Source organism: Prionailurus bengalensis, chromosome A2, assembly GCF_016509475.1.
Source record: "Prionailurus bengalensis isolate Pbe53 chromosome A2, Fcat_Pben_1.1_paternal_pri, whole genome shotgun sequence".
Classification (NCBI taxonomy): domain Eukaryota; kingdom Metazoa; phylum Chordata; class Mammalia; order Carnivora; family Felidae; genus Prionailurus; species Prionailurus bengalensis.
In genome coordinates, this window is record NC_057348.1 from 167,028,303 (window position 1) to 167,053,151 (window position 24,849).

The window sequence follows — 24,849 nt, forward strand, 5'->3', positions numbered from 1 at the left end:
TTAGTTCAAAATTACACTGTTACTAGCATGTAATAAAAACAACACCTTTCATCTTTCTCACACAGGTCAGAATACCTTCAGAGCCAATAACTTTGATCAAGTAAGTATTTTTGATCCTGCCCCACCCGTCTCTTTGGATTCAGGAAAACTAACAGCTGAAGGCAACTTTTCCCAGCTTTATTCTTAAGCTGAAAAACGAGTGCGGTATTGAAAATATTTTGCTTCCAAGATGACAAAATTTCCCAAAGCCCAGCATCGCTTCAGTAACTAAGCCTTAATATACAGACAGCTTTAACTGACATTCACATGTTAAAGGGAAGATACTAATGATTTAACTTAAGACACATAATGCATTTTTAAAACGAAATATAAATTCCCTAACTTGGTTTGTAAACAACTCAAATAACATGAGGCAATAAAACTATCCCCCTAAGCAATCTGGTGTCCGAAACTAAGTCTCATAACGAATACTATTTAGAAGTAGACACCTCTAGAATAAACAGATTAGCTTTTCGTTTAACTTTTTAATTTAGCACAGAACCAAAGAAAAGTTGATTAGAAAACCTACTAAGTACCCCTTTAAAATTTTGATTATACTTATTATGTTAAACTGACCAATATGATCTCTAGTCACCAGAATGAGAGGTCTCTCAAGTACTTTTAATTATTTCTAATCGCTTAGGCGGATGATTTTGTTGCTTAAAGCCCCAAACGCCCAGAAATTCACAGAGCCAACAGCCTCATCCCCGAGGCAAGCGGCAGTTACGGCAGAGCACAGCGCCGCTGCTGATGAGGCGGACCCCGGACAGCATCTGAGAACTGAAGCTGAACATCCAGGTCTCCACGGCATCTATTTCAGCACCAACAAACACCGCTACTGCCCCCAGAAGAGATGGGCGAGCCACACACTCAAACACTCCATTTCTATTCCACTCGCAATGCTACTATTTGTGAAAATATTGGTTTCTAGTTACTCGGGACACATCTGCAAAAATATGCCTCAATACAGAATCAAGTAATATAAGACTTTTTATACCCAACACGATTTGAAAATTCAAATACACATTCATTCTAAATGAGCACAAGCAAGATAGAAAATATTTAAAAATCAGCTTTAAAAACATTTATAAAAAGCTGTATACAATCAAAGTAATTGTTTTTACCTTAGACATAAGTTTATCGGTAGATCTTAAACTGCAGGAATACCATCATCCAAATAGGTTGTGGGTGAACAAGTAAGTCGCGTGTACTAAATTTATCTTCTGCTAATAAGTTTAGATCATTTATATACAGTGATCTAAATTTCAGAAAATAGATGATCTTGACTCTTAAGTTACTCTACAGTTTGTCGCTCTAAACTATTCTTCATCTACTGATATTACATATTATCTTACATCTCTTCAGTCACATCATCTTATCCCACAACGAATCGTTTGGGCTACACCTTACAGTCAACAAAGTGAGTGCCTAGCCCAAGAGGCTGAATAAATTGTAACAACGTACCTCTCACTGTTTCAGACGTTTGGACTCAAATGTTGCTAATGTGAATAGAAAGAAACAATTTAACCGGTTTTACCGGTAGAATTAATCTTCTTTGCTGTTAGCTCAGGAAGTCAAGATATTACTAACTACTTTCTTCTATCACAGGACTGCCATTCAGTGTCACAATTTTTGCTCGTATGTACGTTGTTGATGAGAGCTCGTCAGCCAATCAGTCTAAGCCTAGTCGTGTCTCAAACTGGCCTGGGGTCTGACCAATTTGAGACATTCTCAACTTCAGTGATACAACCAGCAGTAAACAGTATTCTTAGAAAACCATTGCTAGACTACAGAAGAACACGTAGAGAAAGTCAAGATGAAGGCCTGCAGAGGACAGAAGCTAAAACGTGGCACAGACACAAGCTTCCTCCCGACAGTAAGGGCGTGGCCCGAGAGCCTTCAGATAAGCCTCAGCAAACTGTCAGGCAGCGAGGATAAGGGGTTTCTCCGACAGGATGCTACTACGACTGCCTGGCAAACTCAGATTCGTGATTCATGAGCAAGACTCCGAGACTGATGGGGACCAAATGCTTCTGACGGGTCACTAGGTTCCGTGAAAAGATCGAATGTGGGTTTTTTTCAACCTTTTCTTTTTCAGAACACAAAGCTACTGCAACCAGACACTCTGCAAAAATGAACAAGTACACGTGCTGCGCTCTTAAGAGTAAGGAATTCATCCAAAAGCTTCAATGAGAAAGGCTTCTTTAAAAGATCAAAATCAAGCAGAAAAGTAATTGCTACTAAAAGCGATATGCTAACTTTTTATCATGAAGATGAAAATAGCACCTAACAAAATTGAATGGAATCATTAAGTTCAAAGTCTACAATATTTTTAAATAAATTACATTAAAAGAACTGTGAAGGTTTTGAACTTAAACAATAAAAAATAATTCCTATTCATTATGGCACTTCTAACGTTACCCAGTACACCCATAGGCTATATACACACGAAAGCTAATTATTTCAATTAATGCTGTTGCATTACTTAAACATTTAAACATGCTAATGATATATGCATCCTCTTAATCCTGGGTAGGAATTACAAAAGATCTACCACAATTAATGTAATGGGACTTTCTGTTGGGCTGCTCTTCTGGGGTCTCGGAGTAGAAATGGATCCTGATCGCTCCTATTTCATGGCTTAACAATGGGGGAAAATCACCTTATTTCTGCTTTTTCACCTACACCCCAACCCCGGGGCATAAGGTCCTCCAGCCCTCAATCTTGGCTGCTCTTCAGAGTCCCCACTGTGGGCCTTCCTCAACACTGGCTGCACGTAGTTCTTTTATCACCAAACTTGATTTCTTCCACCTTCTTCACTTTTTAAGGTAAAACGACAACCCTCCGTCAGGCATGTTTTTCAACGATTCGCTTACTCACGCAACAAGTTATTTACCACCAACCCACTATGTGACTGGGGATATCCCAGGATCAGGAGTACGGGAAGGAAGAAGACGAACAAAATGCCTGCCCCTGTGGAGTTCGGGTTCTACGATGGAGAGACGGGCAGCATATAAAAAGTAAAACAGGGGCGCCTGGGTGGCTCAGTCGGTCGAGCGTCTGACTCCAGCTCAGGTCATGACCTCACAGTTCGTGGGTTCAAGCCCCACGTCGGGCCCTGTGCCGACAGCTCAGAGCCTGGAGCCTGCTTTGGATTCTGTGTCTGCCGCTCTCTGACCCTCCCCCATTCATGCTCTGTTTCTCTCTGTCTCAAAAAGAAATAAAAATTAAAAAAAAAAAAAAAAAAAAAGTAAAATGGTGTGTCAGAAAGTGGAAAGTGCTACAGGAAAACATAAGGCAGGAAAGATGGAAAGAAGGGTCAGGGTAGAGGTGGTGGCAATATTAATCATATCCCCTAAGCTACAATGTGGAGAAGCCCACCAGGAAGGGGCTCTTTGGTAAAGACCTAAGAGACAGAAGGGAAACACGCGATAACGCCCTGAGACAGGAGGCGACGGGTCAGGGAAGAACAGGAAGGACACTGCAGGAGAGGAAGTCAGAGGGCACACGGGGTGCAGAAAGAGGACCAATGCCAAGACTGGCCTTTATTCAGACTGAGAAAGGACAGCACCGGAGGAGGGCTCTGAGCACATAGGTGAGAAGATGTGACTTACGTGTCAAGCACTCTTTCTGACTTACAAGGTCAAAGATAGATGCACGGAGACTAACTCATAAACTACTGCAAATATCGAGCCAAGAGGTGACTGCTGCTTAAATCAAGGTGGTGACATACCAGAGCCAACGGCTTTGCTAAAGGAGTCCGTGTGGGAATTGAGAGAAAGAGACTCCCAGGAATTAGCGTGAGCACCTAGAAGAACGGATCCACCACCTATGGAGGCAGGTCAGCTAGGACCGAAGCAGAACTGGGGAGTAAGACCGTCAGCTGACTTCGGACACGATATGTTTAAGATCCGTGTCCGGCATCCAAATAGAAATGTCTCCTAGACGGAGGAAGAGGTGAGAGCAGAGGTCAGCAGCACACAGATGGAATTTAAAGCCAGAAGACCAGATACGATAACCCGAGGAGTGCAGGTAAACAAGCGTCAGGAGACTTTAAGGACGGAGGCAGGGAGCGCTCCGGTGTGAAGCAGCTGCGGACATGGGGAAAACCAGCGGGGTTTTGAGAAGCAGAGGCTCACGGAGCAGCTCACTCACGAGAGTGTGGTGAACCAAGTGGAGTGAGGAGTGTGGACGAGGCCCCGGAAGGCACCAGCCACCGCGACAACAGTATGTCAGTGGGGCACCTCAGGCAAGAGTGCGTCCCAAAGCAAACGCGGAGCGCGGAAAAGAAACCGAGGAGTGCCCAGCCCATGAGTCCTGCGTAAAGACAAGCGAAGCAATGAGGTGGTGAGCCAGAGGGACAGGAGGTGCAGACAGACTGGCTCATTTCTTCCCCTCCTTCCCTCCGTTCATTCACTCGTTCTGAGAAAATATCAGCACATCTCTATGCTGAAGGAAACGATCCAGTTGGGGGAAGACTGGTTACAACGGCCACAGTTGTGTCCTTGGATCAGGGAGAAGGCACTGAATCCAGTGCCACCAGGGGTGGGCGGGGGGGGGGGGGGGGGCTTTGCCAGGAGCGCGGACAGTGCAGCCACAGCGGAGGGAGAAAAGGCAGCACGTGGTGGGGGACTTGCATGCAGCGGAGTCAACGGGAAGGAAAAAGCTCATGAACGTTTTGGCACGGTCGCTTCATTTTCTCAAGAAGAGGGGAAGCAAGGTCGTCAGCTGAGCGTGATGGTGAAGTCTCGAGGAAAGAGAAGACATTAACAGTCATGTAGGAGAATGTGAAGTACATTTAAGATACGGTCATACGTTTAAAGAAAGGCCAGGTGGTTACAGTCGGTCAGCTCAACAGGCGCCAGGCAGAGAGAGGGACGGGGCGAGCAGGGCACGGAGTCAAACGATGGCCCGGAATTTCAACTGTGTGAGGCAGCCAGGGTCCGACGGGCGAGAAGGAGAAAAGGCGGTGAGAAGTTATTCAGATGGACAGACGGCACGGAGGACTGCAGGAAACGGCACGTGACAGCTGACTGACCGTACGACTGCACAAGAGCCGTTCACCGCCAGTGACCGGGCTGCGCTGTGGTCCCAGGCAGCGAGTAGCTGAGGAAGACCATTCAGAGAGAGGCCGACGGCTGGCCAGGTGGGCTGCAAGAATCATCCACACGGACACTGAAGTCACCAGTTGTGACAGGCGTTGTGGCAGAGAGAATGATCACGAATGAGGAGCTAACGCCCTCAAGGTGGCAGAGGGATTGTCTGGAAGGAGAAGAGTGATGGGAAAAGGGAGAAGTAATGGGATCACAATCTAATGACATGAGGTTCAAAGTGTCCACACGCAGCAGAAGACAACACGAGGAGTGAGGTGGGGGACACAGGAAAGAAGAGAACCGCCATCTGACCGGGACTGAGAAGCCGTCTGTGACGGGAAAGTCATGTTTCTTCTAGCGAGGGTGGGGGGTGGGGAGACTGAGGACCTGGTGGTTCCGCTGCTGTGACCCAACGGTTTTGGGTTCCCCACGGTTCCCCGCAGTTCCACACGGTATCCGCAGAGTTTCGGGAGCTAAGGGACAGTGGGAAATCAGGTGAGAGTGGGGCGCAGGAGGTGCAGGGGACAGTCTCAGAGGCAAGGCTCCCAGAGACTCGGGCTCCTGATGCTGACCGCCAGTGCAGGACGCGCTATCTCTCATGGCCTCGAGGCAGCCGCGAAGGAAGGCTGTGTGCTGGGGACGCCGGGAGCCGGAGCCCCACCAGGCCAGTGGTGAGTTCTGGGGCTTTGGGAACCAGGCGGCTAGACATCCGGGGCCCCCTCCTGCTCCGGGAATACATACAACTCCCACCATCTGTTTCTTTTTTCCAAGTATTTCAGTGCTGGATAAAATCTTACAGACGCTCACCCGATTTTTCCCTTCTTCAGCCAACTCATCTATGATCTTGAGACTCAGAATCTACGTTTATCTGCTCAAGGTCTGGTGCTTAGAGGAAGATGCGCAGTAAACAGAAAAAGGAGGAGAAAGCGTGGAGCCGATGGCTAACAAGACGACTTCCTGAGGACACTGGTTTACCTTCTAATAGTGTACAGGGTCACTTTATCTTATCAACATATTTTCTGAAGTAATAACAATATTAGCAAGAACAAAACCTCCAGCACCAGCAAGTGACAAACACGAACAATGGGAAGTCACAGGCAGGCATTCCACCAAAAAGCTGTACTGATATTCTAAAAACCAAGCATGACGATTTAACTCTAATAATACAGTAACTACCACAACAAGTTATAGATCTTCCAGGAAACAAAGTGTTATGTTTTTTCAGATGGCTGGGAGCTTGGCTCAGAGCAAACCATGCAGATATCCCAGATTCCTGTGATGTGCGTCACACGTTCCCAAGCAGACAAGAGAACACACGCGATGGCCACTAGCAAAACACGACCGTGAATTCTGGGGTAATTCACTGCTGTACGTTTTTTAAAAATCTTTTACTCTTATTATTTTGCAATTCTTTTCAACAGCCCAGAATAAAAAATATTTTAGGTGCCTGGGTAGCTCAGTTGGTTGGCCGTCTGACTCGTAACGTCAGCTCAGGTCCCAAAGTCGTGAGATTGAGCCCAGTGTCAGGCTCCGCGCTGAGTGTGGAGTCTGCTCAAGGTTCTCTCTCTCTCTCTCTCTCTCTCTCTGCCCCTTTACCCCGCTCCCCCAAGCCTTCTCTCTCACTCTCTTAAATAAAAAAAATTTCTTTAATTTACCTTTTAAAAATAATTTAAAATACGAAACATTTTTACAACAAAATACATTTGACACAATACTAGATTAAAAAAAACCCATGGGGATGATTTCCACTAGTAACCTTCTATGATTTATGCTTTCTTAAAAAATAGCAAATCATAAAATACTGTTTATCTTGTTTTTCCCCCCTCTGCACATATTGATAAATATACTGTACTGAAGCTCACAATTTTAATCTATATTAGTCAATATGCCCATTTTGCCGCGGAACCATTTATGTTACAAGCCTGTTGTTTTCCACCCGAAACAGTCTACAATGCTAACGAGCAAAGAATGACAAAACGACAGCGACTATCCCAACGTATCGTTAAAGAGTGTCAACGGAAAGGCTTTACCAACCTACCAACAGAGCGGTCAGAAATGGTACGTGACCTACCAAAATGGTAGAAAATACAATTATACTTACTATTAGCTATCATAGCATGCGTTTAACCTCTCCAAATTAGAATGCTGTGCTAGTCAGGGCATTTTGTTTTTTTGGGCTTGGCTTCATTTCGTAATACATCTTAGCCTTGTGGCAACTACTTCTTTTTCAGTTTCTTTAGATATAATGAACCGCTTTTGAATTTGAGGAGCCAAAGGATCTAGAAAGATTATGGAGGGACTTTTTCTCTCCTCCGTGGAAACGAAAAGTGGGAAAAGGCTGTATTTTTTGGTTTGGGTTCGTTTTGACTCAACCCAAATTCTTTAATTCACGGGGCAAAATCTTGGACGCTTCCTGGGTCTCAGTCTCCTGATCTGCAAGATGGACCTCAGGCTGAAACACAACTGCACACTACAGGCAGCTTCCCAATTCAGGCGCTTTTATTATGTAACAGCATCATTACCTAAATAAGACAAATTGATTATAATAGTTACTACTGTGATGAAATTTTATAAACCTGACAGTATTGAGTCAAGTTGCAATTCTGATTAAACAGGCTTTAATGTTGAAATAGCTTTATTAAAGTTAGAAGAATAAAAGATACATGCGGCACCAGTCTAAAAGTTATTGGTACCAAAGGATACAATATTATTGACAAGAATTCTTTAAAATAGATACAAATCTGAAATTCTTTCACCTAAGAATAAAGCTCTAAATGTTAGCAACACTTTTTAATTGATGATTTAAATTCACTATTTGTAACTGAAGAAAGTAGGTGTATTTTTTTCCTATTTCATACTTAAAAGTAACCTTCCATTTTATACTTACTCTTCAATTACGATCCTGAAATACAGTTAGCTATTAATACTCTGATGTTGGAGTTGGTTTTCAACATTAAAGAAAAAACCAACAACTCTGTAGGAGAAGAGAGTGCAGAATGAAAATCATTTAAATAAAATTAAAACTTACCCAAACCATGTCATTTCTCTGTTAAACTATCTCATTACTCTTTTCTTCATTGGTTCTTCATTTGAAGCCAAAAAGGATGAGTAATTCAAAATCGGACTTTAAGATCTACGACATGCTTACTTGGTTATCATAGCTGATAATGACCACATTCCCAAGTAACCAGCTTGCCCTAAGCTGTTTACTTAGGTAACAGTACTTAGGTACTTAGGTTAGCTGCCCTAACCAGTCCCCTAAGCACCACTGAGACAGTCAAATTTGGCACCTAGAAGCAGAAAGACATACTACTTTTCACCTTAAAGATTTCAACAGGAAAGAAACGAAGTAATGATACTAAAGTATCCCTTATCTTACTAAAGTAAGAAGGGGCGCCTGGGTGGCTCAGTCGGTGGAGCACCCGACTCTTGATTTCGCTTCAGGTCGTCATCTTGTGGTTTGTGAGATCGAGCCCCAGGTCGGGCTCTGCACTGGCAGCGTGGAGCCTGCTTGAGATTCTCTCTCTCTCAATCTCTCTCTCCCCCGCTCGCACACACTCTCTCAAAACAAATGAGTATTAAGAAAACTAATAATAAAGTTATTAAGAAAACATACAAATCTGTAAAACCTCAGTAACCGTGAGTCGTAATGCTTAAAACGTATTAGGGTATTGGGGGCAGAGGTGCATCTCAGTGGCCAGTGTCTCGGAACTGAGCTGGCCTTGCTAGAGGACAGTGCACTCCAGCCAGGCAAAGATGGGAACTTGACCACAGTGCCGCCAGTCCTCAGCAAAACTGTCCTCACCTGGAACGTTCACGTGTTACTCTTACGTCTTGACCTCGTGCAACACGGCACAGTGTACTAAGAGGCTTATATTTTTCTATATTTTTCCCCCTCAATCAGTGTCTTCCTTGAATTAAATAATTTTTTTTATTCAGCTCTAAATATGTAATACATACGTACCATTTAGTCGTCTCTGGAGTGCTTCCTCTTCCAGGGTAATAATATAAATTTGTTCATCCAGGTCTTCAAGAATCTAAATTCAAAATCAAACCATTGACCGCTGCGTTATTACAAAACTAGTGCTCGTGCGGATATTTAGGCTGTTTCACCTACGATTTAGATAACCCTTCAAAAATATTAGGAATTTAAAATAAAAATCCTCAAACTATTCTATATACAAATTAAAGAAAAATATTTTAGTATGTGACTAAACACATCAAAAGTTGGCTATTATAAAGTCTACATATATTTAAATTTAAAGGATTAAAAGAACACTGCACCTCTCTCAATGACAAATAAATATATGAATTCTAACCTTCCAAAAGGCTAAATACAGCACTATCTCTTATGCCCAAACCAATTATTTTAGAGCAAGAAGGAACAGATGACTCCATGCAACATTGGTTTCTCATCTATATTTATCTACATAATATTTAAAACAAGAAATCTATAAACTCAATCACTACCATGCAATACTTTCCACTTACATCATCTTTACATACTAAAAATTTTCTGCAAATACTGAATAGTGATATTATCAAAATCATTCTGCAGACAGAACCCTAGAGAAATATGATGCTTATATATACACCACTCACCACGCCATACAACGCTAATAAAAAACAAGAACAAACCACTCATCAATCAGCATTATATAGGGTACTATCTGCACTATCTTCACAACTGACAAAACCTAAAATATGTTTAACTCTAGCTTTGTAGAGTTACAGGTATCGAATCTGCAGAATTTCTATAAAATTTACTTAGAACAACCCAACAATTCCCAGTATTTCAACAAATATTGATAATCCCTTATTATCAACAGGCCTAGCACTGACAGCAAAATAAAACAGTAAAGTAACAACAAATCATAATAAGCAAATAAACAATTACAAAAGCTGACTTTCCTAGAAGAAAAGGGTGGGGAAACCCACTTCAGCAGGCCACCAGTGAGGGCCTCCCCCAAGAGACGACCCTTGAGCCCTGAGTGGGAAAGGGAGGGCAGACTGACCACACCAGTGCAGAGCAGACTAGGCTGAGTGATTCAAGACAGGCTCTGCACCTGAAGCAGGCAGGGGCCACACCTTTAGGGGCCATGGTACCAAGTTTCTTACCTGTCAACGTTCTCACCGCTTTCTACTGTTTGGATCATAATCCACAGTTTTTACCGTTCTTAAGGTGTAGCCCAGACAAAAAAGATTTCTTCCTATGGTGCAAAGTGTCCATTAGTGACTTACCACCACGGGTCTGTCTCAGTGTGAGTGAGTGACAGTGAGGGGCACACGGACATTTGCGTTAAGTGCTTGTGTGCATCATGCCCTTGATTCTACAACCATCCGTGAAAAACAGAACGTTATCATCCCCATCTCACAATATGCCAAAACACAAGGGTTTGGCAAATTAGAGTTATCTGCCTTTGAAGCCTATGCTCTTAACCACTCTGAGCTACTGGGGACCTAAATACGAGTCAAACACAGTCCTTGACCTCAAACAGCTTACATTCTGGTGTCTGGAGAGATAGAATGAACCCCCAAAAATAATTATAGTATTAAAAGAACAGTCATAACTGAAGCTAAAAGAAACAGTGTTACAAAAGTTAAGAGGAAGAAAGATTCCCGACTTCTGGGTGGGATGAAAAAAAGTTTGGGCATGTGTTTTTGAGGATAGTGGCCTCAGCTGATAGCTTAATTTACTACAAAGGGGAAAGGCATTTGGGTCGGAGGAAACTATAAGCAAAACACAGAGGTGAACAGGTAGAAAGGAGGCTCAGCAGCGAAGTAGCTCGAGTACTCTGGAGCTTATGGGCAGATCGAACAGTGCTCCAGAGCCCAGGGTCCGAAACCAGTGTCTGGGATCAAACCCTGCCCCACCCGCACTGACCTGCAATCTTGTACAAGCCACTTAATCTCCCTGAACTACACGCAATTCAGCCATAAAATAAGCCCACCACCTAACTTAGGGATTTGTTAACAGGATTAAATGAAATGTGTGTAAAATACAGTACTTATCACAAACATATAGCCTATACTGATTAAAAAAACATTATTATTAGATGTTAGGAACCAGAAAAAAGGTGTAAAGTTTTGAGGATAATAATAATAAGTTTAGGACAAAAACCAGCTTTGGGAAGGGAGATAAATACATAGTTTGGTTTTACAGAAGATGAGCTTTCAGCTCCGTGGGGTATTCAGTTACAGCACTTACAGTGCACTGTGTTTGTTTTCCTGGCCTTTTTCTCAGCAGAATTACACATTTAGAAGTGATGTGAAAGTGATCAGGAGAACAGAGCAGAGCAACTGTAGACCAAGGACAGAACTGTGAACATTTGCCTATATTTAGGGGACCAGGAAATAGAAACAGAGAAGGAGACCAAAAAACAAACAAACAAACATCTCCCCCAGAGAATCAGGAAGAAACTAAGAAGGCAGTGTCATAAAACCTCTTCAAGAGGGAAGTAAATTTCAAGATTTGATAGTATGTTTCAAGTGCGGATACATTTATGTAGCAAGTTAAATAATCCAATCCTATTTTTACAAAAGATATGAAGAGATTTTTTGCCATTTATTTTTTAAAATCTTCCAAAATTAAGCAAGCATTACTAAACGAACATCTACTACAATATTCCCTCGATTTTTTCTTTGATTAATCACCCCGGTAGGAAAGACAAACATACTACCACAACAATTTAGTAGGTACTACTAGGGCAATACAAACAAAGGGGAATATGAGGAATGCAGAGAAAGAAGCATGATTACTTCCGTTTGAAGAAGAGGGGAGGCACGGCCCAAAGACAGGCCGTGAGTGCAGCTGACATCAGAGCCGGGGCTCGAGGAGGCCGTCAGGGGGGCTGAGCGGGCAGGAGGCACCGGTGGGAGGAAGCCCCCCACATGCCTGGGGAGTGAAAGCACACAGCCTGCTGTGCGCACAGCCCCCCGGCTGGTGAGGGTGCAAGCAGTCACAGGGGGGCACGGAGTGTGGAGTCAATGGAGTACGGGACAGGCTGTGAGTCATTCAGACCTGAGTTTGCGGGCAATGAGGACCCAGGAAAGCAATTTAAATGGCAAGTTCCCTAAACGCAGCTAAGAATGATGTTCACGCGAGTAAATGTTTGACAAAATAGCTAGAGGCCAAAGAAATTAGGGACAAATCATTACGATTACTACTACCAATTGAAAATCATTTAAAAATGAATATATGGTAATTCTGACATTAAAGTGAAAAGTATAATCAAAATATAATATGCAGACAGCTACTCTGAAACATAAATGCTTTCTAAATCAAGGAATATATGTGGTAAATTTTGAAACATAACAGAGTTACTATTGATCCAAGACAACAGATACCTAAAATACATGTAAATATTTGTAAATTTTGTCTTAAAATTTGCTAGAGGAACTTTTTAACCTAAGTGTCTATAGTTAGTATTTTAAAAGCAAAAACAAATTTGGTTTCCAAAGATGAAAAATATTAAAATGAAAGCAACAGTAACAACTACGTCCTAAACCCACAAAAACATTCATACGTTTCTGATTGCGCACTCACAACCTAAAAGATGTTCAAACGTAAGCACATTTATTTGAGAACCAAGATGGTTCACGATGATAAACTTACCGTTGGCTTCACCAGCAACTGCCCCATCACTGTGAACATGCGGGAGAGGCCGACAGGGGTGCACACTGAGGGAGAGACCACAGACAGAGAGGAGGCACATGAACCGCTAGTTTAAAAGTACAGAACGAACTCAAAGGTTATTGTTTCCAGAAAACTCCTGTCTCCAATTTTGCCAGAGGATTCTTCAATCAATAAAGAAGCTGGGGGCACGGGAACATGGAGGAAGAAAGATACATAAAGACTAAAGAAGGCTTAGGATGCTCAAGACTCTAGCAGTCCAATCAGAGTAAGTATTTTCACTTAAAAGAAATTAAAGAAAATCAACTAAAGGGCAGATTAAATTTCAAGAGCTAATGAAATTGAGAACCAGATAGGAACATCTAAAAGTGACAAGTATTATCTCCACTCCTTTTAACTGCATTTATCTACTTACAATGTCTCTGAGATAGACCGTAATCCCTCAAGTAAGACTGAACAAATTTGAAATAAAAACCACAAATTCATCACACAGCATTCCACCTCACCAGCCAAAAGAAGAATCTAGGGTTGTCTGGGTGGCTCAGTCGGTTAAGCGTCCAACTTCAGCTCAGGTCATGATCTCACAGCTCGTGGGTTCGAGCCCCACGTCGGGCTCTGTGCTGACGGCTCGGAGCCTGGAGCCTGCTTCCGATTCTGTGTGTGTGTGTGTCTCTCTCTCTGCCCCTCCTCCCCTTGTACGTGCACACGCTCGCTCTCTCTCTCTCTCAAAAATAAATGTTAAAAATTAAAAAAAAAGAAAAGAATCTAACGCTGCAATGGATGTACCCGCGTGTGCGTGTGCGTGTGTGTGTCTCTCTGCAAAAGACGCTTTCCTTAGAGAAAAACACGCACATTTTCTTTCAAGGTTTCAGTTTATCAAAATTGATCTTAACGTAAACAAAGTTAAAGGCTAAAGCTTTAAAAATCTCCAAGCTGTTAAGTACTCTCATCAGGAAACCTTACTGTTTTTCAAAACACAGAACTCCACTTTCCCATCAACCATTAGGTTGGAAAAATACTTACAGAGAAGTAACAAACATCCCATCAAAGATATACAGGAATATAAATAGGGTAGGTAGAACTCCCAGAGATCTAAAAAGAAATGTAAATAGATTTTAGTAAATCCAAAATATTATACATTAAGATATAGGTTGACATAAATTAATGTATGGTAAACATCATAATTGCCTGTTTGAGTCTGCTAACCCATATAATTTCTAAATTGTACAATAAAAAAGATCTAAAATAGAAGAAAAGGAGATAACTCTTGCGAAACCTGTTTGGAGGGAGAAAAAAAGCCTCCAAAGAATTTTAAGAACAGAAACGAATTAACAAACAACAAAAAAAGCTGCTTGCTCGTTCTGAATACAGCAAACACATGAATACTCTGTTCTTATACATGTCTAAAGACTTAATCTGTAACAACGGGATAACTCTACAAGGAATTATCACAATGTCTAGAAAGTGCATGTGTAAGTATATCCCAAACTATCGTCTCCATCAGAGAAGCCGGTTTACCATACAAAGACTCCATGCTGGCAGCGTCATTGTCAATGAGCGCGGAGGCGACCCACACTATCCCAAGAATAAGCAACGCGAGAAGAATAAGCATGACCAGAGTCTCTAAAATTCGGGCTCGGATTCCCTGAAAAAGACAACGGAGACGTGATTTCAGTATTTTATGTCATCTCACGAATAATTAGGTTTCTATCTACACGAAAGCACAAAAATTCTTTGGAAGGGCAGGAAATTTATATTTATTAGCAAGATAAAACCCACTAACTTGTAATGTTTGTAATGTTTAGACGGACTTTTCTTTACAAAATTATGTGAAATACCATTAAGCTTTCAAGAAAGAACTAAAAATATTCTTTCTAAAAACATTTTGTAGAACCATCTTTTAAAACGCAGGTTAATGAATTCTTAACTGTGATTCTAATCAAGGGCGTCTCGGCTGTTGAGGCGCACAGCCAGGCAGTTCCGGGAGCACCGCACTTGGCGAGAGCACGGAGCACCCGCTCGGGCAAGAGCGCAGGCCCGGCTCGGCTGCTGCCACAGCCTCCAAGCGCCCTCTGGTGTGCAGCCCGAGGACTCCCGGAAGGAAGAACACTGCTCTCAATTACCGATCGTTTCCTTCTTCACATTAGATAAGATGTCATCACTTCATGCAGCTGGTATTTAATAAAGCCTCTTTATGCACAATTTTGTTTTTATAATAAAGCACCTTTATGCACACTTTTGTTTTAAATGTAAAACATTCTGTCCTCAGGGCCAAACCAGAGGCCAGACCTTTAAACTTGAAACCTACTAGAAAAGGCAAACAAATGAACAAAAAACAACTTCCTTCTATTCCAGCAAAGTCACCCAACGATTGAATCCGTACCTAAATTCAAAGATGCATTCGATGTTTTATACTGCAATGCACTAATGTACATCTAATACAACAAACAAAATTATAAGTAAACCCATGCCTCTCAATAAATCCTGTAATCTTTCCTTCCATATTAAAAATAGTTTAAAGAAAAAAAATAGTTTAAAGATGTGTTACAAAGATCTAAAACATATACTGACTTCAACTTTACCCTGATACTATTTGCTAATTTCTGAATTAAAGGGATAGGTTGCACTTCAATCACGGCCCCGGGTGCTCAGATGCAACGGAGAGGACAGGGAATGCCCTGAGACCCCGGCGAAGTGCCCCCAGCCCTCCCTAATGACTCAGAGTCGAAGGGGCCTGTCCTTACTAGTCCAGTCCTACAACAGGGCTGCCTGGGCAGGTTAAGCGATGTCCTCAAATGTGGAGTCAGCACATCTTAAGTGTTCACAGCAAGGGAGGCCGGTGAACCAGAATGAATGATGCTTGTATTTTATTTAACACATCAGCTCTAACAGTAGCTATTACTCAAGTGAGATGAAACACGAACAGTCCCCAGACACACTACGAAAAACACACTGCTACTTTCCGGAAGAACTCTCCAGACCTGCACTTCCAAACTTTAAACCACTTAGGATGCCAAAACATGACCACCACCTTTTAATGGTGATTTCCTTTTTTCTTTCCTTCTCTCTTTCTAAGCCACCGTCTTTTTTCCTAAGCAAGATTATTATACATCAAATATTATGTGGAAAGCGTATAAATAAAACGGATAAAAAGAATCAGTGCTCCAATGTGTATCTCTTCCTGACTCTGACTGAGCCCAAATCCCACCTGCTTCCGACCAGCCCTTAGTAGTAGTTGGGCTCCCAAAACACGTAACGTGTGTCTTAAATGTTATGACACATAAGCTAAACACTGTAACAGTGTTATAATATATGAACTAAACAGTAGTGATCCTTGGAACCATCTGAGACCTACTGTCCAAACAAAAGTGTTTTAATAATAATTGTGATAATTACTAAACAAGTGTAATAATGTACTAATAACTATAATATAGAACTGTTACAATGATAATAAATGTTGGGGAATAAATTGACCAGAAGATTTACACACTTCCTCTGACATTTTGGTAAGAAATAGGGGAGCCTGGGTGGCTCAGTCAGTTAAGCACCTGACTCTTGATTTCGGCTCAGGTCATGAGCTCACGGTTCGTGGGTTCAAGCCCCACATTGGGCTCTGTGCTGACAGCACAGAGCCTACTTGGGATTCTCTCCCTTCTCTCTCTGCCTCTCTCTTTCTCTGTCTCAAAATAAATAAACTCTAAAAAAAAGAAAAGAAAAGAAATATTCCTTGGCAGCTAAATGTGTTTTTCTTCAAATATGTTACTCTGCTTTGGAAGCCAATGCTCCATGGGTCTCTCCCATTTCTGTGCATCTCACAGATACAGGCAAGGATATATAGCCCTTGCTCTGGACTGTCTTTTTAAGGATTTCTGGAGAGCAAACAGCCTTGAAAAACAGAGATGGCATCTCTCTGAAACAGAAGTAGGTCTGTTTCCTGTCTGGTATGAGAAGAATAATGTCCCTCTACAGAACAAAGGGGAGGCAGGTTTGCCTGCAGCCCATTTGTGGGTTCCTCCGAGTTCAAGGTCCTCAGCTATGACCTGAGCCCACTGTAGGAAGAGCCTCCACCCAAGCCGCGCTGCCCCTCTGAGGCTAGTGGGAGGGTGGAGTTGTCCTGGGAACAGGAAGCTGATGGCTTGCCTCGTTCTGAGTAATGAAGTCCTTTGCCTCTGGTCCAGGAGTCTCATGTCCACAACCACCGTGCAGGAATCTAGCAGACTAACTTGTCAGCTTGCAAGTACAGTAAAGTCTCAGAGCCTCCACAGTTCTAGCAGATTTGGGTGGCAAGGGTAGGCAGCTACCACGGCTTTCGAAGAAGAACAAATAAGGGCCCAGAAGGTTGGGTTAAGGGCAATGAGAAGACTTCCAGGATCTTGCAGTGAGCTCCTACCCAAGCAGGAGGCAGGTGGGAGAAGTAAGGGTCCCCAAAGACCTGACATGCTGATGCTTGTCAGAGGCTGAGCTGCTTAGGGAGCCTGGTCATAGCTCCTTCCCCAGAGAGGGGCAGGGGGTTACTCTGTTTGTGCACAAGGCCAGCTAAAAAGACTATGGTTACAAGGAACTATTTTTCTTGAATACTTTGTGCTTTTCTGTATTTTCCAAATTTCCTAGAATGAATGTGCATGACGTTAATATGAGAACAAATTAATGTTTTTAATTTTTTTCTTAAAAGAATTAACTTCCAAGAGATTGACATAATAACTCTGAAAATATCCAAGTTCAGTTTATGAGACATTATGGCAAGCTAGTTCAGGACCCCAACCCTAGCAGCAGACTGCTAATGTTCAGAGCCTGGTCCCATCACTGACCAACTGTGGAACACGGGGCACATTTCTAAGCTCTCCGTGCCTCAGTTTATTCCTTTGTAAAAATGGGTTTATTAATAACACCCCTACTTTACCAGGTCATTAAAAGGATCAAATAAGTTAATATAAGTAGCATGCGTAGCATTAGGCTGGATGCTTAGTAAGCACAATGTAAGGGCTAACTGTAATGACTCCAATTCTTGCCTTTGTCTTTAAAATTTCCAAGGATTTGTGGTTCTGAATTAAATTTATATCACCTTCTAATGCCAGCTCATCACCTACTTCCCATCTCTGTCACCTACCATCCACAGACCTGTAAGTCTTTCTTGATGATGTGAGCACCAGGTTCACAAGCACTTTATCACATCCCCCACCATCGCGAGTAACACACAAGCTCCTAATGAACTTAACCTCCACTCTACCACAGCCCCCCTCCATGCACTAGCCCGGCTCCCTCTAAGCCCTCTGACCGTGAGACTGCTCCATGCTTCTCTTTGACACATCTGGTCCTGAAGCCAGCACTGTTGTCTTCATCACGGTGACCTCCACTCCCTCAATCCACCCGACTCCCTCAACCGGTGTTGTTTTCACTTGCCTAAACCCGACGTTAAACTGTGTACTTTAATGATAATCCAGTACCAATAACATTCTAATATTCCTGGTCCCTTTGATTTCCACCAGCCCAGCTTAATTCCACTGGCAGCTCACTCCTTGAATTCTCGGTCCTGTGAAAGACATTTACAAAATCACGAGAACCTTCCACATTCCAGAGTGGGCCTCTGCTGTCACTGGGCAGTACTTATGCTGATTTTGGGCTAACAATTCCGTCAATGAGTTGTTAAATGTTTTCCATTCTCCTTGATCCTAATCTCATCCCTACTTTCCTGCAAACTGCAGCTGCCGTTACCTCTTCCTTAGCAAGACACAGCTGGGCAGCCTGCACATCCCTCAGCTTCCGTGCCTACCCCCTGGTTTCTCTGTCTCCGTTCTTATTTCATTCTACAAAGGACAATGGCTCAGGCTTAGATGCTCCTCCTTTCCCATGCCGGATCATCACTTCTCAAACTTTGAGAGGGGCTCGCCAATCCCCGACAACCAGCTCAAAGGCACCTCAGTCAATTCTGATGAAGACACCGGCCAGACTGCTCTGTTCTTCCCCTAGGTGATCTGGCCTCCTCATGGAGCCAGCGACCCTGAGGTTTCTATCTGTAGTCCAAATCTGTAAACTGAGACCAAGAGCCACGCGTCCTAACTGCCACCTCCCCTTGGGCATCTCCCTAGTCCTAAACTTAATTCTAAAGTCAGACTCGTCATTTTATCCCCTAAACCTGCTCCTTCGGTGTTACATATGGCAATAAATGGCACCGATACCCACTGTGTTATTCTTTCCAGACGATGGAAACATCCTTGTCACCTCCCTTCCTGCTGCACCCTCTGACACACACACATACACACCTTGGACCCTGATCTATTCAAACATCAAGCCCTTCTGATTCTCCCGTGTCCTTACAACTAAAGCCATCCGCTCCTCCTTCCGCAACCACATCCGTCTCACCTGGACGACTGCCTTGCTACCTCATAGTCCCAACAGCCAACTCCCGTCTCTCTCTACCTCACCTGCTGCCTACATTGCAGTGGGAGTACGATCTCTGCAAAACACAACTCTGACCACATCACTCTTAGTCATGACTTGCTAACAGAAGTATGGGCCAGCAACAGGGAAACAGGTGCACTAATGCAACAGCAAATTAACATCAAATCTCATTAGCGCCACTTCTAGCCAAGTGAGGTGCTACACACATACATCCCTAAAGTTGGGCCTTGCTTCTTTTGCTGTTTAGATACTGAACAAAATAATTATAGACGACACAAATTATTTATGATTGAATAGCATGCAAAAGTGCTGTCCAACAGACCCTTTCGTGATGATGGAAATGTTCTAAGTCACCCAGTAAGATAGCAACCAGCCATATGTGTTTATCAAGTACTTCGAATGCCGTTTCTATGACTGAAGAACTGATTTTTATTTTACTTTTTTTTTATTTACTTATTTTAAGTAGGCCTCACACCCAGGGCGGCCCAACGCGGGGCTCAAACCCATAACCCTGAGATCATGACCTGAGCTGAGATCAAGAGTCAGCTGCCTAACCGGAGCCACCCAGACACCCCTGATTTTTAATTTTATGTAATTTTAGTTCTTTTAAATTTATATAGCCACACATGGCTGGTGGTTACCATATTGGTCAGGGCGGAGTATCAACAGTCCGCTTCTAACAAAATCTGATACAATCTCTGTACTCTCAAGTACTTTAAGCTCAATTTTCTTAAGTGTTTTCTTTAATCTTTAATGTTTATTTATTTTTGAGAGAGACAGAAGCAGAGAGGGAGACACAGAATCCAAAGCAGGCTCCAGGCTCCAAGCTGTTAGCACAGAGCCCAACGCGGGGCTCAAACTCACAAACCATGAGATCATGATGCCCTAAGCCACAGTCGGGTGCTTAACCGACTGAGCCACCCATGCACCCCTGAGCTCAATTTTCTAAATTTAACCTTGATATAAAATTACTTGAAAAACAGCTTGGTTAAAGTAACCTCATTTAACATGCTATTGCTCTAACTTAATGTTTTTAGTACCATTTATGTCAAAAAGAGGAAGTAAATCTACTACTAAATTCAAAAACTAACCCCTCTGTTTACATTAAGAAAAATTATTCTCTCATTTAGAAAAGTAGTTTTTAAAATGCAGCCTAAGTACGTATAATCTGTCCGACAGTGATACTTAGGTTCAAGACCTACATGTTTATCCCCATACACTGACAAACTGAGTCCTCAAATAAATCTTCGTGTCAAAAAAATTATACGTGAAGAGTTTCTCTCAAAAGAAACAAGCTATATAATTCCAAGAAGAGGTTTTTTCTATTACAGATATATAACATCGAGATGAAATGTACACCCACATGCTTAAGCAGTCAAATAAGAATCATTTAAGAAAAAAAGAGCTCTATAGTCAAATCATATAAACTGTTCAAGATTTATTATCAATATTTATTTTGAAAAATAGTAAATAACTCATCAAAAGAAATCTGCTCATTTTCAGTTATCAAACTAAGCAAAAAAGAGTGACTTGGCAATATTACGCTTACAGAAAAGGCTGCCACAGAAAAAGTCAACAAAATTGCTGAATATGACTAGGCCTGCTTATGAAATATTGAAGATAACCGATATAGTAAGAAACAGCTGTTATTCTGACTCAATCCACTAGGAGGCCAGGACAGTTATGTTTTCCTTTCAATTGCATTCTGTTTTTCTGATTAAACAAGACAAAACCAGCCCAACTTGAAATCAGTGAAGTGTCACCATTTATGAGCTTTAGCAAAACCAATAGAAAAACATAAATTTGTTCATTAAATGCAATGTGGCGGCTTTTTTGTCTTCAACAACTCTCGGACAGAGAGAAGAGAGGTAACAGGGCTATGAACAACCAGAGGTTTCACGTATAAATTCAAAACTGACGGACTCATACAAGTGCCAGAAATACATGAACTGATGCCACCACCACGTTTCTTGAGATCATAAAGGTATTACAAAGCCTAAAAAGTACAGTCTTGTGTGGCATGTAAGATGTGAGACTTTTAAACTTTTGTATGTGATTCTGTCTGCAAAGTAATGAAAGCATTGAGAGCTTTTATCTCTACCATTAATCACCAGCAGGACAGCATATAAGCAAAAAATATGCCTACTGCTCATTTTTCCATTAAGAGTCAGAATCGGGAGTTAGGAAGCCCCAAGGGGAAGGTTCCCATCAACTCTATTCTTGTATACGCTGAGCTAAAAGATGTGCCAGATGTCAGAATAACTCACTGAAATGCCCTGCGAATAACAAAGTGGCAAAACACTGTCAGAGAGGAAAAAGGTTTCCATTGTTAATCTTAAAAAGGAAAGTCTCCTGAATACAAGGTCACAAAACTATTAAGAACTTGTTCTTATTATCAACAGTGGTACTCCTTTCAAGTAATTTTGAAAGCTTATAGTAAGTCATGTATTACTAAGATTCCAAGAACCTTGTAATAATTTCATCCCTAGTATGAATAGTTATCTCAATCCCTCCCAAAAACCATTAATCTAAATTACTATAATGAAATTCCTCCCCTTTTACTAAAATCATAGTTCAACAAACACTCAACGTATGACTTAAAAACACCATCAAAACGAAGTACTTTCTTCCTGCTAACGAAACACTATATTGTTTTTAAGAAACGTGAGCTATATGATTACACTAGTTTCTCTCAATATTATTTTGGAAATTACAACTATCACAACGTTAAAACAGTTTAAATTAAATAGGCTAGTAAAGACTAAATACATGTAGACACAGCTTTCTTTCTAGATTGAAATAAGCACTGAATGCATAAAGTCTAAAACATTAAAATAGTTATATCTGCTTTTTGAAAATTTTCTGCTGGTCAATTACACACTTAATTGCTTTGTACTGAAGATCAATGAAGTGAAAATTACAATGTGTTTACAAAAGCTCCAACAATAAGCTGATATGTTTCTATGGTGATGAACATTTAAACAAGATTTTGCCTGGACATCCTGACCTCTTGGAAGGTATGTAAACACCACTTTATGTACTAGGGCTCCACCCACCAGGAAAGCCTGGGAAAAATTTCTACATTTACAGAACATTTAAGAGAAATATCAAGCCACCGCCTTCATTTAACAAAAAGAGTCTCTTAGTAACATTCAGATAAGGTTTGCACAGCATGCCATCAAGACTGCACCAGACGTACATGCAGTCATCTGGGGAAGATGGATGGAAGCACTAACAAGGAACAGAAAATACAGGCAGGTAGTAATTATTTGAAACCATGAAAAAAGCTACAAACAAGCATCTCTATAGAGTGTCAAACATTTCCCCCCTTGCTCCCAAGGTAATCATTAAGAGTTTGGACCAAAAAGTTTTGGTACCAGGTCAAAGAAAACTGCTTTATAGAAAGCTATGTTAAGCTATAGTGAATGATTTTTTTTTAATATTAATATTTTCTTCATTTAATGTAGTCTATATAAGATGGAAAAATTAAAAGTTTATGACACTCAAGTTATTGTAATTTGACAAAAAGAATGTATTTTAGGATAAGTTAAAATAAAAACACTATCATTACCAGTTCATTTAACTAAGATGTTCACTGTATTCAAATTAAGCAGAAATTTCTCATGATATTAGACAAGCAAAAATCCTCCAGATTGCAAGTAAATAAATTAACACAACAAGTAAATGAAACAAGTAAATCAAAGAACTGAACCATAGAAAGACTGCAGGGACTCTGTATTAAAATTTTAAAACATAATTCTAAATTTGGAAAAAATATTTCTCAGTATTCTACATCATATCAAAATAACTTAAAGGCCAGCCAGTAAAGAGCTTTCCTTCTCTTTCAATAAATAGATTCCAATAAATCTGTAGTTCACGGAAATCTGTAGTTCACGGAATCAATTTCACGGAAAAGAAGAGACGGTAACTAACATTTGCCGAGCTCCTACCAGTTGCTTTGTATGTGCTCACTAAATCTTCATGACAAATTAGAAGATAAATTTTATTATAAATCAGGAAGCTCACGTCCCCAAAAGTTAAATAATCTGCCCCTGGTCACCCTGTTCAAGGCTTGCCAGCTTCAGGACCAGACCTGTAAACTCAGGTCCATCAGTTTCCAGAGCCCATGCTTTCCACCTCCGCACACAACAGAATCGAGACACCAAAGACAAACTGACATGGAAACAGGGCAGTAGGGGAGAATGCTTAAAACCTACTGAAGACAAACCTCTAATTTAGTAAAGGAAGTAAAGCAAAACACATAAAAGCTTCTTTTACTAGAACATTAATTTTCAATTCCAAAATAGCAAACTCATGCCGAGGTCAAATACTCTGTCCTCTAAGAAACTTAATGCAATAGAAGCCAATACCACTATTTGTTTCATAAAACACTCAATAAAGACACAACAAAGAACATTAGAGTTATTATTTATGACATTACTACAGCAAAATGTACAAACTTTAAAGTGTAGAATTTAATATGAAGCACTGTCACATGATTTGGATGATCATGTCACATCGCTTATGTGGCAAAAAGTACATTCACACAGAAAGCACTAGGAATTCGAGAACACCGCAGGAGAGCTCTCCCTGTGACAGTGAACCACACAGGACACACGGACATGAAAAGCTTCGGGCTGTCTGCCCTCACTCCAATCAGACCCTCCGTTAGCTGAGCTAGGCCCACCTCCCTGACTTTCACATTCCCCCCAGCTCTCAATAACAACTATTCTGGGTGGGTAGGTATGCACAAATGTGTGTTTTACAATTTTCCATTGAAAGTAAGTTGGCATTTTTTAAAGTTTATTTTATTTATTCTGAGAGAGACAGGGAGAGAAAAAGAGAGGGTGGAGGGCAGAGAGAGAGAAAGAGAGAGAGAGAATCCCAAGCAGGCTCTGCACTGTCAGCACGGAGCCCAACTCGAGGGTCTATCTTCACGACAGTAAGACCATGACCTGAGCCGAAACCAAGAGTCCGACACTTAACTGACTGAGCCACCCACGCACTCTAATAAACTGGCACTTTGGTTTTACATAGCAGCTTCAATTTGGGTAATGTGAGCCCATTACCAAGAAATAAACAGGCTTTCGTCCCTTTCTATTTTTAAATAATGAAAGTATGCTGTTTAGTGTTACATGTCTATTAAATACTTAAAGGAACATGATCACATCCACTGTGGCACCCACGTGGCCCTCCCAACTGCACCACACTTCCACACCAACCTGGTCAAGTGTAACCACCGATTTGAACTGCCGTGTTCGTCATTTATTGACTTTTATTTTTGATTGTGGCCACACACACATAACATAAAGTCCACCTTTTTGAGCATTGTAAAGCGTACAGTTCTATGGCATTACGTATATTCATCCAGATCATTCTGCGGCCACCATCACCATCCATCCCCGGGGCTTCTCCACATTCTCCCACTGAAACTCGGCACCTATTAGACAAGAGGCACTCATTCCTTCCTCCGCCTGCCCCCAGCCCCTAGCACCCAGCATTCTATTTTCTGTCTCTATGAATTTGACCATTCTAGGGACCTCATACAAGTGGCATCACGCAGTATTTATCTCGTCGGGTCAGACTTACTTGACTCGGCATAGTGCTCTCAAGGTTCATCCATGTTACAGCATCTGCCAGGATTTCCTCGCTTTTTAAGGCGAAATAATATTCCACTGTAGGTGT

General features: G+C 41.7%; 1 protein-coding gene across 3 annotated transcripts in view; it reads right to left on the reverse strand.

Annotated features, from left to right (window-relative positions):
* Positions 1-24,849, reverse strand: part of LMBR1 (limb development membrane protein 1) — a 151,410-nt gene that overhangs the window by 45,482 nt on the left and 81,079 nt on the right. For all 3 annotated transcript variants that reach the window (XM_043590023.1, XM_043590022.1, XM_043590024.1), the window contains 4 exons: positions 14,284-14,410; positions 13,789-13,857; positions 12,748-12,812; positions 9,097-9,169 (listed from right to left, as the gene is read on the reverse strand). In XM_043590023.1, the coding sequence (XP_043445958.1) occupies positions 9,097-9,169; positions 12,748-12,812; positions 13,789-13,857; positions 14,284-14,410 (334 nt within the window). The remainder of the gene's footprint in view (positions 1-9,096; positions 9,170-12,747; positions 12,813-13,788; positions 13,858-14,283; positions 14,411-24,849) is intronic.